General features: G+C 34.0%; 2 protein-coding genes and 1 non-coding gene across 5 annotated transcripts; all 3 read left to right on the top strand.

Moving 5' to 3' along the window:
• Positions 1–459: 459 nt before the first annotated feature.
• Positions 460–6,831, top strand: Vhdl (larval-specific very high density lipoprotein). The gene is given in 17 exon segments (XM_035876122.2): positions 460–581; positions 889–927; positions 1,048–1,346; positions 1,456–1,581; positions 1,647–1,820; positions 1,909–2,051; positions 2,127–2,483; positions 2,561–2,901; positions 3,017–3,636; positions 3,733–4,616; positions 4,697–4,826; positions 4,901–5,137; positions 5,220–5,570; positions 5,632–5,911; positions 6,084–6,378; positions 6,471–6,597; positions 6,600–6,831. Coding segments are annotated over 17 exon segments (4,518 nt in total). The 5' UTR covers positions 460–532; the 3' UTR covers positions 6,666–6,831.
• Positions 6,832–7,035: 204 nt separating this feature from the next.
• TRNAN-GUU (transfer RNA asparagine (anticodon GUU)) lies at positions 7,036–7,109 on the top strand. The gene has a single exon. It is a non-coding gene; the product is annotated as a tRNA-Asn (tRNA).
• Positions 7,110–7,280: 171 nt separating this feature from the next.
• Phb1 (prohibitin 1) lies at positions 7,281–9,063 on the top strand. 3 transcript variants are annotated; one of them, XM_035876123.2, is made up of 4 exons: positions 7,281–7,423; positions 7,873–7,974; positions 8,062–8,483; positions 8,573–9,063. In XM_035876123.2, the coding sequence occupies exons 2-4, from the start codon at positions 7,887–7,889 to the stop codon at positions 8,879–8,881; spliced, it is 819 nt and encodes a 272-aa protein (XP_035732016.1). In that variant the 5' UTR covers positions 7,281–7,423; positions 7,873–7,886; the 3' UTR covers positions 8,882–9,063. The 3 variants fall into 3 exon arrangements, with proteins under 3 accessions (XP_035732016.1, XP_035732018.1, XP_035732019.1); XM_035876125.2 differs by having other exon boundaries at positions 7,316–7,423; positions 7,877–7,974; XM_035876126.2 differs by having other exon boundaries at positions 7,385–7,538.
• Positions 9,064–19,545: the final 10,482 nt, after the last annotated feature.

Raw genomic sequence — 19,545 nt, forward strand, 5'->3', positions numbered from 1 at the left:
TGATTATCTCTTTAAATTATAGGAATAAGAAAATAAATACATATATATTATGTATTTATTTTCATATATATAATGATGATAATTCATTAATTACTCCGTAATTCGATTCCGTGATTCATCTTTCCAAGTTTTAATTTTATTGAATGTTATTACCAATGCTACGTAGATGAATCTTTCCCCGTACATGCTGACGTCTTTTAATCCGGAAAAACCGCAAGATTGCAAGTATATTGTCATATATTAGAATACCGGGAAATACTAATACTTTATATATTTTTTACTGAGGAAGTATGCATGATACTTTAACATTATAAATATAAATTAACGATTTTTCATTATTATCAATGTTTTACGTATACAAAAAGCAAACAGATAGACCGATACGTATAAACTAGGGTTATCTTTAATAAGTTGATTACAAACGACATGGTTTGAGTGTAACACCCTTCGGTTTGGGGTTATCGAGTGCACGTTTGCATTTTACCGGCAGAACTTGTTGTTTTTCGCCTTATAAAAGAGAGAATGCGTTGATATGTTTTACCAGTCTGGAGCAATGGGTCTTGCTATGAATGTGCTCACCGGTAAGTTAATTTTAGGAATTGAAAGAAGTGTCGAAAGTTATCATGAAAAAAGTGGAAATTTTTTTAACGCGGGAGATATAAGTGTAAAAAATTCGTTCGGTGGATTGATTGAAATATGAATCGACGTATTAAAGTTTCGTTCGCAGTAATAAATCGTTCCTTAAGATTCACATCTATTTATATTATATAAATTTTATTAATAAGATTTAATTGAGATTTTATCGTGATGTGATATTTGTTTATTATGGCGAAAAAAAAAAAGAAAGAAAAAGATTATAAATATTTATCGGGTATTTCGTTTCTACAGCCTTACTGGTGTTCATCGCTGCAGCAAGCGCGATACCAGGTATATTTTTATTTTATATACATTTTTAATTTTTAATAATTATTTTAATTTTCAAAATGAGTATAAGATACTTTAATACACCTGTCATGTTCTTTAATCAGCTTCTGTTGTATTTCCTAGCACATTTTCCTCACGGAAAAACCTTGCACTATAAATACTATGGTGACGTTAAGGCAGGAATTATAGAACTGGCACCATACGCGTCTCAATTTGGTCTTAAAAGTGATCTTTACATAAAACATGACACTAGTGATCCATTATTCAACAACGCTTACTATGTAACACTACAGAACTGTACATTTGGTCTGTATAATGGTAAGGCAGTGCATAGCGATATGGTCGGTCATTTTCTTCCGATCACTGAAGATGCTAAGGCGCTTGAAAAACCATTTTTGATAGTTTACGATGATAACTTCAAGGTATTATTAAATTTTTATTAAAAAAAAAAAAAAAAAAAACAAATTTCAAAAAAATTAACTTTCATTTCATGTCGAACGTAGTCATTAAGACTAAAGCTTTATCTTTCAGTTTCGAGGAATAAAATTCCAAAACGAAGAGCCAAGATGGTCAAAAAATATAAAACAATCTGTAGCTTCGATACTTCAATTAAATGTTCCATTGATATCATCCTCAAAAGCTTTCGTAATGCAAGAGGTAGGTAACGACTGACGGGGACATCCCGTATAGCGATTAATGTTCTCTTTGGTTGTTACCACTAGAATACAATTCACGGTAACTGTCATGTTACCTACAATGTCCATCTGAAAGATCGGCAGAATTCTAAATCCAATGTTTTCGTCGTAACAAAGTTTTACGAGCCAGCGAATTGTACCAACTTCGTTCAAAAAGTTTTCGATCAAGTAGAATGCGATAAATGTTACGTCGAACCGGAGGTAAAATTAGGCCCGTTATATGGATACATTTTTATTCCTCTTCATTCAAAGTGTTATTTTGCTTTAAATTCAATATTATTTATAATAGAATCCTATGTCTACCGCAAGCCGAAGAGTTTTCGAGATAGAAGAACAAGGACAGGAAATAGTCATAACTAAATTAATTGGCCACGGTGTCATAAACTATTTCCCTTGGCAAGCTAGATCTGAAGCTCATTATCTGTTGAACAAGTAATTATCGTACGATTATCATTCTTTCAATGATTTATCATCTAACGCGAAATAATTTTTTTTCTCTCCTTGCAGTCAAACTTTAATTCTAGAGACTGTGACAGAAATGGACTTGCCTGTTGTTGATTTTCAAAAGAGTCCTCTTGTAACCGACATTAGCTTCAAACTTTCAAACAAATCGGATATTATTACTAGCCAAGATCTTATTCAAGAAAGAAGTAAAATTAATACTGAGTCACTCGTTATGAAAGTGAAGACAATGTTGATCGAAGCATCGAATTATCTGAAAGAATATCATATAGAAATGGAGGAACCCAATTGGAAACATGAGCAATTAATCAACAGAATTCATCAAATGATGTTGAGTATGGATCTTAAATTGTTCGAAGAAGTATATTATTCGATACAAAATATAGAAGACGTTATCGTCAGGTACAGGATTTGATTTCGATATTTCTACAAATACTTATGTGTTAAACAATCATTAAAACATTTCTTTTTTCTATTAGAAATATCTTCCTTCAAATTGTACCAACCGTTGGTACCGTCGACAGTTGTATTTTCATAAAAAATGTTATCTATAATTCTCAAAGTCTAAATACCAAAGTCTCTGATATCAATGCCATTACGATGCTCCATAAATTGCCAATGTACGTGAAATCACCAAACGTACAACTTCTTGAGGATATGGAGGTTCTCATCGATGTTAAGTCCGATGTAAATATGGATGTTAGGGTTGCTGGGATATTATGTTTCTCTAGATTGATTCACAAAACTTTCAAGGACAAAATAATTGATAATGCGCTAGTAGAAAAATATCTTAAAAAAAACTTCTACGAACATATTAGGAGTAAGGAGATACATTCAATTACGTTACATATATATGTATATATATATATAAATAATAATTTTTATATAAACATTATACAAATATTAGAATTTTAATGAATATGTGAATTTTATAGCCGAAACGACGTATTACATGAAAATGGTTTACTTGATGGCGATGAAGAACGTACAACTACAATGTATCCATGTAATTCTGGAACCCATAATCCGTGGAAAAGAAATCATCTCTGAGAAACCTTATCACATACGTACAGCAGCTATTTGGGCTATTGAAAAAACGATACAGAACGATCTCCAATATGGCTATAATTTACTTTGGCCTGTTCTCGCGAACACCAGTTTACCATTGACCGTCAGAATTGCTGCTTATAATGTTTTAATTAATCAATTGCCATATATGGGACGTTTCATGAATATTTATTGGTTTATGGTTTACGAGAAGAACGAACATCTCTACAATTATCACGTGACGACTATCAAAGGTCTATCAAATTCCGTCGATCCTTGTCTCCGTCCAGTTCGAGAAATGGCAAGAAAGATTTTACGCTTTACTAGGATGAGATCAGTCTATGGTTCCCTTTCTGCTAATTATCTTGTGGATTATGTTCACCCCAAGTATGAATTTGGTGAAACTGTGAAAACTTCTCTTATTCTCAACGAAGTTACAGGAGTACCGCATGTTGGTTCCGTCCAATATATCCATATGACCGCACGCAAACGTGTCCCTATTGTGGGAGTAAGTATTATTTTTAAACTCCATAAATAACATTTAATATTTCATTATTGTTATCAACAATCGAATTCATTGTATATTCGAATTTTTTTGTTATAGATTTATTGGAGCGTCAATGGTTTGGATGAGATCATGAACATGATTAATAAACAATGGAGTGGTAACATTATGGAAATTATTAATGATGAAAATGTTATAAATATTCTTAAAAAAGCAGCCAAGGATATGCCTGTGAAGGAAAATATTTACGTAGATCTTGCAATAACAGTAAACGATCAAGTAGTCCAGACTATTCATTTGGATAAAGATAATTGGATGACAATCTTTGATAAAGTCAAAGATTGGAAGAATATCATTTCCAATGTTAATGTTAATGTACAGGGTGTCATATACGATACGTTCTACGAAATGTATGTACCTACCGATATGGGCCTTGAAGCTGTACTTACTACGAAAATACCACTTCTGTTATCGGTAAAATTGAATACTGTTTCAACCGAAGATAATGTATTTATAAATATGAATCTCAATTTTGATACTCATTTGTGGAAACATGGTGAATACGTTATGTCAATGTATAATCCTATAGTTGATATTTGGCACTCCATTCGTAGAGTTACCTCTAAAGATATCAAGACACCCGTTGCTATGAATATTATTTACGATAACGAAACGTCCAATGTCAAACTTACCTTTAAAATAAAAGAATTTTTGAACCTTGGAGTATTAACTTACGCGAAGAATTATGTTACTATTACCGAAGACGAAGAAGATAAATTGAAGAAGAGTTGTGATACTTGTAAACATTACGAAGTTGTCACCAAGGGTGATAACTATAAGAAAACTTATAATAATACTTACGAATTGATGGACACTGGTCTTCAATATTTCATGTCGACTTTCGATTGCGAGAATATTAATACGCCTACTACTAAGGAGATTGAATGGATGCAAGCATTCTCATCGGAAAACAAAAATACTTGGTTGGTAAAGTTATGAGAGAATGTTTTTATGAATTAATTTATAAACCTTTCTTAAATAATTATTATTGATAATTATTTAGGAATAACAAGATTATACAATTCATCATGGGACTTCGTCAATATTCCTATGTTAATTTCATTTCTCCTGAAATGGGAACTTGTGGATCTGTTGTCATGATCAAACCTAAAATCATGGATTCAAGTTCGAACGTAAGTAAATGCAAATTGTAACTTCACATTTTCTTTCGATTCGCATATATGCTTATTATTTATCTCAATTATAGATCGTTATTAACGTGTGGGTCAATATTAAAGATTTAGATCATTTGGTTAAAAAAATGCATATTCTTAGCAGCAAGAGAATAAACATCCATGGTACCTTAGATGTTGTAGAAGTTCGCACCAACACGATTGCTCATTCGTGGGATCTTAACTTTAATTTTGAATCTAATCCAACTCATATTAATAACAATCTCAAAGTACAGATTACACGAACCACACCAGGAGAGAAGAAGCTCAAAGTATTTGACTTTTTGATTACGTTTATATTACAATAAATATATCTATACAGATATTTGAAATAAGATATATTTGGCTCATTAGATTTGCATAGATGGACAGAAAAATTATCCGGTATCTAATGACGATTATTTAAAAGTTGGCGAGATCAAAGAAGAGGTCAATACTAAAGTTACCGTTACCATGGATATGACTGAAAAGAACGAATGCGTTAGCGACGAAATGGTAATAAAAATGACGATAAAGGGAGAAATGAGCAAGGAACAAAAGGAACAGATGTCTCACGATAATATAAACGGTGCTTGCGCTAAAGATGCTCAAAACCCACTTATCACTACTAAGCAAGGACACGTTCCTATGACTTGGGACTGTTTACATAAAAGTATCCTTTATTCGACTATGAGAAAATATAGCATGAATGTTACTTATAAACAGGTAAATGACTATATTTATTTTCTAATTTCTTATTCGGAATGAATAAAATTGTTTATTTCAGGTTCCTCAAAGTATAATATCCAAAATGATCATGCTTGATGATATGATCCGAGTTGCTTTCTTACCTCAAATAAATTATACCACAAATGTTGAACCTACCAGTGTAAAACTAATGGTTGAATATCCAGTAGGAACTGACAACATGGATGTATCCGTTGTTACAGCAAATCATGGTTACAAAATTAGTGAAATACCATTGGGTAATAAATTGTGGAACGTATTGATGGACAATACTCACTATTCAACGAACTTCCTGCAAAGCTTATATAACCATCAATTGAGTACGACTATTTTTAATATATATATATATACACACACACACACACGCACACACACACACACACACACACACACACGCACGCACGCACACACACATATATATATATATATATACAATTATTATTTATAACGACATTATATGGAGTTATATTTATGTATATAAATTTTTTGCAGAAATATGCACTGTATATCCTCAAATGTTGGTAATGATGGATAATAATAATATACCTTACAAGGTTCCTGATCAATGGACTTTGGTATCTGGCGATTATGTATATAAAACTTTCGCAGTTTTCGTAAAAGTTGTTGAAAATATTATGAGTACTAAATTAATTATTGGAGAACATGTACTCGAAATTGTTCCAACTAAAAATGAATCATTGATCATGATTAATGGTACCGTAGTGGTTAATCCATTCAAAAAGGGTGTAGTAGAGCCTGTTAATGACTACAGTACTTACGCCTTCAAGTAAGTACATTTATATATATTACAAGTAATTTTATTGGAATATTTATTTCCACTTGGTAATTATAATTTTAAACTATTCCTTTCTTTTATAGGATTATCAACAATGACAAGTATATAATCGTACATTCAAAGCATGTACCAATTAAAATAATGTTTACTTCCGATAGAATGACTATTATTATGGACAGTTTGCTTCACGGTCATACCACCGGAATGTGTAAATAAATAATTCTCTTAATTCGCATAAAGAGAAACTTCCTAAAATCTATAGTACCACTGTTCTTTGAACAGTAAAACGTACAATACGTAATAATAACGTATCTTAATTAGCGATAATATATATTTTATAAAATTTACTTTACGTTTTTATTCACAAATGAATTTAAACAAAAAAATATTAGAATAAGAAATTAATAGAAGAGAATAAATAAAGCTTTTATTTCGTTAATACAATGTTTAATTTTCAATTTAATTAATACATGTCTGAATAACAATTTCTCGATTTAATGGAACATAGGCGTGTATGGTGTATCTAAAAAAATTTTTCAACGTTTCTTTTAAAATTCGATAATTAATATATAATAATAAACAATAAATAATAATAAAATATATCCTAGGTACACATAATATACAGTAATAACGACGCGCACCGTAACTGCCTCCGTGGCGCAATCGGCTAGCGCGTTCGGCTGTTAACCGAAAGGTTGGTGGTTCGAGCCCACCCGGGGGCGATTAATTTTTTCTTTTTTTTTTTCTTATACATCTTATTATATTTATCCAAAAAATATAAAATTACATTAATTATTCTATATAAAATTACATTTACGTAAAACAAGAAAGAAGATCTTTATAATTTTAGATAATATTTTCGATTTATTGATCGATTATATCATAGTGTATTTAATTTCCGCTACGATAAAGAATGGCGCTCCAGTCGATTTCTCGTGTTCCTTTCTCGTGTAGGATCCATTTTTCTTTATCAGCGCATGAACGCCGCACGAGGAGAAAAGTGATTAGTTCGAACTAGGAAGACACCGTTTATTACGTAAGCATTACCAACACCGGTATAAGATTTTTTAAATATTATTTATATTAAAAACTTTGTCAATTTCAAAACGATCAACGAATTATATATGTAAAAGTTTTCGTTGCATGAACCGGTAGGTTGAACATTCATTGTAGTTTTTTCATTCTTACATTTATCGTTATTCATACATATTTATATATACATATACACATATATATATATGTAATATAATATATACACTAAATGTGGATATAAATTATATGAGAGAAATCTTTTTTATTCTCGTTCTTTTATTCTCATTTTGTCAGCAATTGGTACTTGTCGATCCTATAAGAATTATTTTAGGTTAGATTTAGTAGTGTAGAGTTCGCCATGGTCGATACTCTTAAAACTATTGCATCAGAATATTAACCATGAAGTAAAGTTACTTTAAGGTTATAATTTTAGGTTATATTGTTTGATTTCAGATAGTGTATAAAAAATGGCATCACAGTTCTTCAATCGACTAGGTCAATTTGGATTAGGAATGAGTCTTGTTGGTACGGCTGTTAGCACTGCACTGTATAATGGTTGGTACAAATTTTTTTCTTCATTGTTTATATCAATAAATGATATAAAGATCATATTTATATTTGATTTCATTTGTATTTTGTCAGTCGATGGAGGACATAGAGCAGTTATCTTCGACAGATTTGCTGGTATCAAAAGTCTTGTGGTAGGAGAAGGAACACATTTTTTAATTCCTTGGGTACAAAAACCTATTATCTTTGATATACGTTCAAGACCACGAAACGTTCCTGTTGTTACCGGTAGCAAGGATTTACAGAATGTGAACATTACACTTCGTATTCTCTTTAGACCAGTACCTGATTCGTTACCTAAAATATACAATGTTTTGGGTTTTGATTATGATGAGAGAGTACTACCATCTATTACAACTGAAGTATTGAAAGCTGTTGTTGCACAGTTTGATGCTGGAGAATTGATTACTCAACGTGAATTAGTCTCTCAAAAAGTTAGCGAAGATCTAACTGAAAGAGCTTCGCAGTTTGGTCTTATTTTAGACGATATATCAATTGTAAGTAATTAAACATATATTTGTTATCAAAATAATTAAAAGAATACCTTTGCATTTATTAAACTTTCATGAACTTGTAATTCTTCCAGACGCATTTAACTTTTGGAAAAGAATTTACTCATGCTGTAGAATTGAAACAAGTCGCTCAACAGGAAGCAGAAAAAGCTCGTTTCTTAGTGGAAAGAGCTGAACAACAAAAGAAGGCAGCTATTATTACAGCAGAGGGTGATGCTCAAGCTGCTAGTTTAATAGCAGAATCTCTTGGGAATGCTGGTGATGGTCTTGTTGAACTTAGAAGAATTGAAGCTGCCGAAGATATCACATTTAATTTAGCAAACTCTCGGCAAGTAACGTATTTACCATCTGGACAAAATGTATTGCTGAACTTACCGCAGTAAAAGAGAAAGTATGAAATGAGCAAAATATATATATATATATATATATATGTATATACATATATATGTATAAATTAAGCATTTACATCGTAAAGGAAGGCATTTTGATGTTGATAACGTAATTGAATGTGGCAAAAAATTCCCTGGAAGTGTTGCATAGCAGGAATATATAGAATTTCATAATACTTTAGTTATTTTGCAAATTTGTATTATTTCTTTTTTTTTTTTTTATTATTATATATACTCCTATTCCTTTTATCGAATGTTGTAAATATCTTTCAAAAAAATCTTTCTGTGGCGAATTAATGATCTAGCCTATCATTTTTAGGCAACTATTACTTTATTATTAAATAATAGGAAATAGTTAAAAAAAAAAAAAAAAAAAAGAATTGTTCGCAGCAATAAAAAACATCCTTTTTTGTTATTTAGAAAATACTGATCAAATTAGTAATTACAAGAATGGCATTATCTTAAATCTATTATTCTTTAATAGTTTTGCTATTCATTGATTATTTAGAGATAACTCTTAGATATTGATGATATTTTTATATAAATATTCTTCATAAGGTATTAGCAGTTTTCGAATTATTTTCTTCCATTCGTATATTCAAAAGTATTGTGGATAATGAACGAAACAAGACTAATAATATGAAATGACTAAGAAATATGCACACCGTTAAAAAGTAATTTGATCTACATAATAATGAAAATAAGATCTACATAAAGAAAACCATTTTCAATTTGCCATTTTTGAATAAAAACTAAGAGGATGTTGATGAAATAATAATTACGTATAAAAAATTGTATACTTGTTGATGAATATCATGCTTTGTTATAGTATTGTTCATAGTATTGAAACATTCATTTGAGATAATTTTGATATTTTATTATATACTTTTCATGCGAAGCGTTCTTTCTTAAAAATCTTATTGCTATTTATCACAATCAATATGAAATTTCTTTAATTACAAAGTTCATCGGATGCTTCATCTCCAATTAAATGTTTCTTCTCTTAAGATCGTAAAGTTAGAATTCTTTTACACGTCGAGAAGGTCGTGCAACGTTATTCTTTGATCGCTTATTGCGACCGGTCGTGCAGCGAATCACGATGATCAATCAAGGAGCCGAAATTGATGAGAGATTATCTCAGTCGGTGTGCTTTCGTCTCGCGTCTGTCGGCAGAACCTGTTAACAGAGAAAACAATCCATCACAATTTGCCGATCACCGCGGGGTACCTTACACAGGTGGTCTTCGGTAAAAATTCGAGTCATATCCAAGGAAATTTACCGTATATCGTAACGTACATAAAGCTTCTGTGTATATAAATTATTCAAGAAATATGAGAAAAGATATGAAATTTATTTAGATTTTTTTTTTTTTTTTTTTTTTTTTTTTTCTTAATTATTATCGACGAAATAATAGGATGAAAAATATTTTCAAACCTCTCGTATCGTCATTATAATTATTTCTTCGTTAAATTTAAAAGCCCTCCTCGTGAAATTTAATAATATCCTTTCGAATTGAAACATCTTAAGTTCGAATACGATCGATATCTCAAGCCCATAGAATTTGAAAGACAAGAGGATGAGGACCGAGGTCGTGTAACGTCTCGTAGTAAGGAACGAGAATGTTGTTGAAAATTTCGCTTCCCTTTGATCCTTTACCTCGGTGAAATTGTTACCTGATTTTCATGAGTCAATAGGAAAGGAGAAAGATGAAGAAGGAGAGATCGGTGTGGTAGCGGCACAAGACGAAAGCAGATTAGCGTGAATAATGAAGACACGACACCGTGAAAGCCTAAGCGGTCCTCCTTAAGTCTACTCCTTCGAGTAGAAACCGGAAAGGAAGGATGCTGGGAGCGGGTGGAACCAGGAGAAAGGAGGTAGAAGCAGTTAATTACTCCTCCCATCCACGGGATAACGACTTCCCCTTATTTGTCGAGAGGCGCAAACAGCCGACCCCTCTGCGCGAAATCCCTTGCCAAGGCGCTTTCCTGGAGATATATATATATATATATATATATATATATATATGTATATATATATATATTTCACAAGGCACAAAACGTAGTCTTCTCGTTCGAAAGCTGCCCTAGATCGCGTCCTGGTTTCGCGTATTAAGGGAGTTGGATGCAACACTCCGATTATAATCTCGACGTTGCGACGAAAGAAAAATTTTTATCCTCAATCATATTCATATATAACCGAATAGAGATGGATCGGTCAAAGAGAACTAGGGCACAGTTTTGATTATTTTCAATCGGTAATTATTCCGACGTAACAATTCAACAATTGTTACATTTAATAAGAATTTTATCTGATATAAATATATAATACAATTATATGCACATTAATTTTAATCAAACAATTTTCATCTTCTAAAGAATATGATATAATGGGATAAAAGGAAAGATAAATAAATAAATAAATAAATAAATAAATAAATAATAAAAAAGAAAAGATAATAATGAGATTTAAGATGTCATATTTTATAAAAGTTTATGCGATTCTTGCGATGCAATAAACAACTTTAGTCGTTTAATGTCATGCGTGCTAGGTAAGAAAGAAAGAAAAAAAGAAAGGAACGATAGGTATATTCGAGATCGAGTAGAGAGAGAGAGAAAGCCGGGGGCGCTCTTAAATGGAGGGGAGGAAGGACTAATTACGAAAGGAATCATAATAGGCGCCGTGGTGCACATACATATACCGCGTGCCGTGGACTGCTGGGCTAACGATCGTTTCCTCCGCATCTGCACCTGTTACATTCGTTCCTCCTGGTTCATGCCGAAGCACGCGAGCTGCATATGCCGATGGCCTTCCTCAGGGACAAAATCGCCTAAGGCGAACGTGTTCCGTTCGTCGTGGCCCTTTGGCAACCCCTCCTAACACAGCTTCTTTCTTTATGCATATATATATATATATATATATATATATATATATATATATATATATATATATATAATCGATACGATCAGGATTCATATTGCTAGCACAACTTCGTCACTATTCGTAATTATTCGAAAGAGCAAACGAATAAAATATCTAATACAATCTATACAGTATGAATTAGGAAAAAAGGAAAAAAGGAAAGTAAAAAAATATGGATGGAATTTTAATTAAAAAAAGGTACGAATAAAATATTCGAGTTGCGTAAATACGAAATAAAATTCGTTCGTATTCCAACTGGAATGATCGATTCGAGATAAATAATCTTAATTAATATCTCCGTTATGTGCCGCTTTATTCTGTTAGTCGATGAAAGTCGTCGAGTCATACGCGATGAGTCGACGTAACGATCGCTTTGAGGCCGTCAAAGCTTTTCCTCGAGATAAATAGAGAGGGTTGAATGTTCAGAGAGAAAGAGAAAGAAAGAGAGAGAGAGAGAGAGTAATAAACGCAACCGGTCATGCGATAGCTCGTTACGGAAACGTTGGTAATTAATGCGGAAAAGCGTGCAAACGAAAGAGCACTCGCTCTTCTGTCTCTACTGTCGCGCCTAAGGGTTTTGCCCTAAAAGTTCTCTTCTATATATCCTCTTTCTCTTGAACCACAACGATTTCTGTATCGGCAACAAGCACGAGAGAGGGTTGGTCGAGATGGTTGCCTATATTGTGGGATATGCTCGAGGCCACGAAACGAATCTGTACGCGCTGACCAACGCTCACATTAAAGTCTGGAAAATTGGATGGAGCAGGATTTTAAACGCGCTTGCATGGCCGCATCTTCTTTTGTTTCGGAATGACCAACGACGATTTCAGAGGGACAAACCGTGCGTGGTATTGCTACTTTTGTCCCTTGTTCTCGGATAATCGTGTTGTTAACTGTTAGTACGAATTTTCTGACGTATCGAATATTATTCCATTGCATACGTATATACTTTTATTCGGAATAGAGAGAAATATATATGAAAGAACGAGAGAGAGAGAGAGAGAGAGAGAGAGAAATTTTCAATTTTTAATTTGCGTTCAGATTTCGCATTTGTGCAATATTTTCGATTAACTTTTTAGATTTTCTTCTTTTGTTTCAAACGTTTCAATATATAATATTTCAAATATTTTTTTATAAATGACTACATCCTAACAGTACGAAGAAATCACACCTTCAGTTATCCGATTCCTTTTTAATTCACCATCGAAATAAGCTCCATGTATTCGCAATTTTGAACACGCTGATGCGACTCGTCGTACTACTTTTCTTCATTCTTTTATTTCTTTTCGGTTGCCCGTCCGAAAAGTTGCACGCGATGGTGTAATTTTCAATAAGTGCAACCCTGTCGATTTCATCGCTGACTTATTATCTTCTAGCTGGTTCATGGACCGAGAGCGACGCAGCTCCACCTTCTTCGTACTTTCATATCTTATTTTCCCGTCTTGCTGACAGAACATATAACATGAGTTGCAAATAATTATAGGAAAAATATACAATACTATATTATATCATTTTATATATAATTTTGATTTAAATATGTACAAATTGGGATTATCGAATCGAAATAATATATATATATATATATATTTTTTTTTTTTTTGCCTTTCATCTTCTATCATTCGAAAGATAATTATAAATATTCTTTACGATTGAATTTTATTATCATTTGAAATATCAATGCAAAATTAAATGGCAATAAAATTGAAATACCAAAGCAAAAATAGAAATGAAATCATTTATGTATATCAGATTGTAACATGACAAAAAGTAAATACACTTCTTCGAAAGGATGGAAAAAGCAAAGCTTTCGTCTTTCGAGTATATTTCGCTACCGTTAGAGTAGACTTCCTCTTGTCGAGTGCCCTCAGGAAAGTGGAGGTCATCGCGTGCGGACCTCTGCAAGACTATCGTGAATTTCTATTGTCAACGACAGCGCGAGAAAAGAAGATTCGTGGCTACGTCGTGCGTGGGGTCATTCGAGCTTGTTTCAGGGTCACCGTTATCCGCCATCGATCAGACAAGAAGGCGGAAACCGCGCGTGCGAGCTCTTCGTGATGCCGCGAGTCTCTGCGATCCATCGATGGCGATAATAGAAAGACGAGATTTAGAAATATTTGGATGTATATTTTTGTTTAGAAAATTTTTCAAGTTTTTTTTTTTTTTAAGATTTAAAAAATGATCTTTCGACCATGCGAAAAATGTTATTCTATTACATACATATGTAAATTTCGTTCATTCTTCAAACGAGATTTAATAATTATCCATCGATTTTTACTATTGCCGCGGGTATATAGAAAGAGAGAGAGAGAGAGAGAGAGAGAGAGAGAGAGAGGGAGAAAGAGACAAGTAGTTACACAGAAGCGCTCTTTCGACCCTTCGATTTACATTTAAGAAAGTAATTTCTCTACAAAGTCACGCGAGTCCTGTAGCTGTTCAGTGACATTTCGAAGAATTTTTCGGACGCCAGTTTTGAGGAGAGCATCAGTATGAAGGATTTCAAGGACTCAGGTGCAAGGACACGATATACCCCATCTGTTAAAATTATATTCAAATCTATCGAATATATTTCGAAATTAAAACGTAAATTTATGATACGAACGTCATTCTCGTCTTCGATCATGAAATTATGGACAAATATGAAAGGGGAAAAAAAAAAAAAGAGAGCAAGAGCAAAAAAAAGAAAAAGAAATAAAAGACGACGACGACGACGACGACGATGACGACGACGACGACGACGACGATGACGATGACGACGATAATGATGATGATAATCATCCAAAGAGTTCTCGTTCTCGCGGTCATTGCGAGGTTTTGATCGACGACGAGTTCTGGAAGGTAGGACCTCGTGTAGACAAAGGCAACGTTCACATTTCCCAGAGAAACGTCTTCCGTGCCTTTCGTATGGACATTAATTCGGAAAGGGGTAGGGTACGGGTACGGGTAGAGGAGGGAGGTGAAAGAAGAAGGAAGGAGGAAAGAAGAGAGAAGGGAAAGAGTAACATATGTGTAACGCAAAGGGCGTTCCGTGCTTGCGGTTCGTCCGTCTGTGCCAAGGAGTCCAGACGTAATTGCTACATCCTCAGATGCTGCTACCATACCTGACTTTTAACAGGTTTCTTATATATGACGTCGATACTGACAACGACTAGGATTCATCAAAATCATCTTCAACCCAAAACTTTTTCCTTCAATCTTTCTTAAATTTATTTCATTAATTCGTTAATACGATCGAAATATTAGATTCCAATTTTTTTATTTAAAATAGAAAATCATTGTAAAATTAAATATGCTTATTATGTTGGTATGAAAAGTTTTCTTCTTTTTTTTTTTTTTGTTTTTTGTAATCTGTTGAAATACATCGTCGAGGTAACACATACATACATACTTACATACATACATACATACATACATACATACATACATACATACATATATATAGTATCGTACGATAGTATTGGTACACGCGTGCGAGCATAAGAAGTATATCTCATGGCACAGGTACACACTGGCAGGATGCAAATAAGTGCATTCACGAAGATGTGTGCGTTCCCCGATCCGTGGTGCTTCCGTCACGCGACCTCTTGTGGTCACCGGGCCTTCCCGTCCTCTCTCTATCCCTCTCTTTTTTCCTCTCACTATATTTCTTTTATCTGCGAACGTGTTTTCGTCGACGATCGTACGACGATACGTTCTAAATATTTCTAATTTTATGGAAGAATCGAGGCTTTGTGAGTAAAAAGGAAGCTACTATTTTTTTAGCATAATATTTTATTTCTCCTGACGTTCTTTTATTTTTTTCTCCTCCGGAAAGAAGTATTTACTCATAACAAAAACAAAAAAAAAAAAAAAAGAAAAAAAAAAAGGAAATTAAAAAGAAAAAGAAAAAAATAAAAAAAGAAAAAGAATAAGGGGTTGAATCTTAAGAAAAGAACAATGCTTCTAAAATTAGTTTTTATACCCTCACCCTCTCCTTCTCTCTTCCTTTCTTTTTCTATAACATCTCGCAAAGTAAAATTTGACCGAGCGTACGTCCTTTTTACATTTTTTTTTTATGGCGCACAACGATAACAGCAAGATTAACCGTAACGTCAAATAAAGGCGGCAGAGATATGATAACGTAATAAATCTTCATTAGAAGGTAAAAAGCAGGGCACGCACGTACATATATACAAGCAGGCGCAGGATACGACGATAAACGAGCTTTCCTCCCTCGTTTTCTTCTCTCCTCCTTTCAGCGCAAAGAAGATCTTGACGGAAAAGTTTCAAGAAAATTAAAAAAAAAAAAAAAGAAAAAAAAAAGTAGAAGAAGAAGAAAAAAAGAAGAAGAAGAAGTATCGATTCAAAGCTCGATCTATCGCTTATAATCCATGACGAATCGAGTACGAAGACGATCGGGTTTCACTTGTCAATCATTTCTGAATCGGTTCTTGAGAATCGGGTCGTCTCATCGATCGCACTTCCGTTCTATGCAGGAAGTCAAGTATATAATTTTTTGACAGCTCGATTGTGACTTTCGCCAAATCTATTTCACGCCATATAGAAATCCAACCGATATTTACTTCCTCTTGTACGATACAACAATACAACAGTATTTTCAATTTGTTCAATTTTATATACTTTTTATTCAAATAATTCGATTAAAATAAAATATTTATATATTGTTGCGAACGAATTTAAGAAATATTTAAAGGAAATAAGCTATTTTCAATCATCTAAGGATTTATTAATGTATTTTACGATCAATCTGTTGACTTTAATAATATACTTCGATAAGATTAAGAAAGATACGTCGACGATGCGTACGTTCCTACTGAATTGAATAAATCATTGATAAGTCGGTTTTTAATATAGTCGTAAATAAAATTCTCAATAAATTTCTGTTAAAGTTTTTTACGAGAGCAAGTAACTCGTTGTATAATCTTCAGAAATAGTACTTTTAATCTTTAAAAATAAAATGGATACTCCCTTACACATATTCCATTAAATGTTTCTTGTTCGTGATGAATAATACGAGTTCGATTGGGAAAAAAGAGATAAATTGAAAATTCGTAATAAAGATGATCGAGAATATTTTCTATCTTATAAGTTAACTTTATTGCTATACCATACCGATGGATACTAAGTTCTTTGGTATAGAGGCAGTAGCAAGGAGATTTACAGTAGTCCTTGTAGGTAATAAGTCATGTCCAAGGAACGTGTCGCCTACCGCAGTGTATACACACACACACACACACACACACACACGTATATATATATAAAGACGATAAGGTATGAAACGTACATACCTTACGTACACAAAAGAACGCTGCTCTTTCTCGATAGAATCGCATCAATGTTAATCGTGTGTGTGTTTGCGCGTGTGAAAATACGTGATATTGTTATCAATGATAAAGTTCGAATAGACGAAGAAGAAGAGAGAATCGATGCTTCGAAAAATCTTCGTTCGTTCATCCTTCAATATCCAGTAACATTGGTCCATGGTTTCTCGGCTGACAATATTGAGTAGAAGATTGCTCGGTTCTCTGGACATAATGATGATTGTTCGAGAATAATTTCGGTGGCGCGCGGCTCCTTTGACTGTCACGCCATTCGTGGCTACTTGGACCAGGACACAACCGCACATCGTCATCATCTACATGTATCATACTTCCTTTTCTCTTCGTCTTCGAATGTTGTGAAATTTTTATCTCGAGCTTCTTTCTCATCTTACCAATCCTAAGAGCGAGCTAATGAAACGAGCTTCTTCCTTGGTTTCACGTCCGGTTTTCAGTTTTACCTTTTTGATTTCGAGACTTTTCTCAATCCTTCTCTCTCTCTCTCTCTCTCTCTTTCTTTCTTTCTTTTGCTTCTATAAAAAGTTCTTCCCGAGTCAACGATTAGAGACGCTAGTACGCGCGACACGAACTAAAGGGATTCACTCTTGATGAAATTCGAATCGATCGTGATCCTTTTGGAATCCTTCTACTTTTCTCATCTCATCCTCGATCTCTGTTTTTCATTCGAGCTTGAATATCATTGTATTTTTCTATCTTCTTCACGTTCCACAAGTCCACAATATCCCGATATATCTTATCGACTTCTCACGTGATTTCTACTGAGCTAGAAGTCGCGTGAAGGATGTGTAAGTGTATAAGTATCTATCGATATATGTATTCATTTATGTATTCGTGAACGGATAACTTGAGACACATTTTCTTTTTTTCTTTCTCTCCCTCTCTCCCTCTTTCTTTCTCTCTCTCTCTCTCTCTCTCTCTCTCATCGCCACTGGTTTCCGTTCGTTTGGTCTCTCTTTTCTCTCGCTTACCATCTCAATAACGCGAATGACTGAACGATCCGAGTCTCGAAATCCCGCTGAAGATAACCTTCATTGTAATTACAATGAAGCATTATGCGCGGCCGGGATCTACGGTGAGGTCGAAGGTCATCCTCTGACCGAGGTCTTCACTCGTCGCTTCGAGGACCTCTTGAGTTCTTCTTCTTCTTCTTCTTCTTCTTCTTCTTCTCTTCTTCTTGCTTTCACCATCGCGTAAGCGAGTGAACGACGGAGATGCAAGAAATAAAAAGAAAGGAAAAAGAAAATAAAAGAAAGAAAGAAAGAAACCAAACGAAATGAAACGAAAAAAAGAAGAAGTTGAAGAAGATGATGAAGAAGAAGAAGAAGAAGAAGAAGAAAAAGAAAAAGATGAAGAAGGGGAAAAGAAAAGAAAAATGCAACATCGACTTCATTCCCATCGATGAAGTAGAAAAAGGACCATCGCCTGGTTCGTGGCTTTCAATTAAATCGTTTGCACGTAAACGCCTCTCTCGGTCGATGATTTACGGATCTTCGATCTTCCGAGTATGAGATGGCCATGGTGGTGGAAGATCGTTCGGATATTCCGCGTGTCTCGCTCGACGTTTAAGAACTCGGGCCGCACGCGTGTGGGCGTATAGAGTCGAGTTCTCCTCGCTCGGAGGTCTTACGGTGGAATGAATTACGAAGGAGAAACAACCACGAGCGAATTGAGTTTCTCTTCTCCTCCTTTTTACCAAAACGGTATAATTAGCGGATTATTAATAATTTAATAACCTTCTCTTACGAGTGAGAGAGAAAGAGAGAGAGAGAGAGAGAGAGAGAAAGATCAACAGGTGCTTATCTATTGGCCTTCCTCTTTGTTTTTCTTCCTTTTTATCTTTATCTTTTTCGGTTTTGTCTTGAAAAAATTTTGGAGAAACGTGTATTAAGAAAAAGGAACAAAGCTATATCTTGAGATGGTAGCAACGGAGACAAAAAAAAGAAAAGAAAAATGAAAAGAAAGGAAGGAAGGAAGGAAGGAAGGAAAAAAAAAAGAATCTTCTCTCGAGGAAGTAATTAGCATCGATCACTTGAGTTTAGTACGCGACGCAAAGGTCCTTTCGAGTGAATCGAAGCACCACCAACCGTGCTGGTACCGCCGGAGGAGAGTCCGTTAGTAGGTACGAAGGGTGTGATTTACACGTCCCCTGATTTACACTGATTACAGGACGTAGAAGAGGAGGATTCAAGGGAGGCCTGCCAAGCGAACACAGCAAATACCACCCTCTCCTACCACGATCTCTTCCACTTCTCGCTCGACTGCCTAACTCGTACGCGACTAGCTACGTAACGTTTACTTCCTTTCGTCGATTGGTTTTAGGTATTTAAAAAATATAAACGTTTATTAAGACTTTCCTCGTAATTTCGTAACTTACATAAATTCGTTCCAATCTCTTTAAACGTT

The sequence above is a fragment of the Vespa mandarinia genome, chromosome 1 (genome assembly GCF_050613455.1).
Source record: "Vespa mandarinia isolate Hongniang chromosome 1, ASM5061345v1, whole genome shotgun sequence".
In the NCBI taxonomy this organism is placed as follows: Eukaryota; Metazoa; Arthropoda; class Insecta; order Hymenoptera; family Vespidae; genus Vespa; species Vespa mandarinia.

Coding starts and splice junctions, on each gene's coding strand:
- Phb1 (XM_035876123.2), top strand. CDS start 7,887: ATGGCATCACAGTTCTTCAATCGACTAGGTCAATTTGGATTAGGAATG. Junction 7,975..8,061: donor TAGCACTGCACTGTATAATG/GTTGGTACAAAT, acceptor GTATTTTGTCAG/TCGATGGAGGACATAGAGCA. Junction 8,484..8,572: donor TTTTAGACGATATATCAATT/GTAAGTAATTAA, acceptor TAATTCTTCCAG/ACGCATTTAACTTTTGGAAA.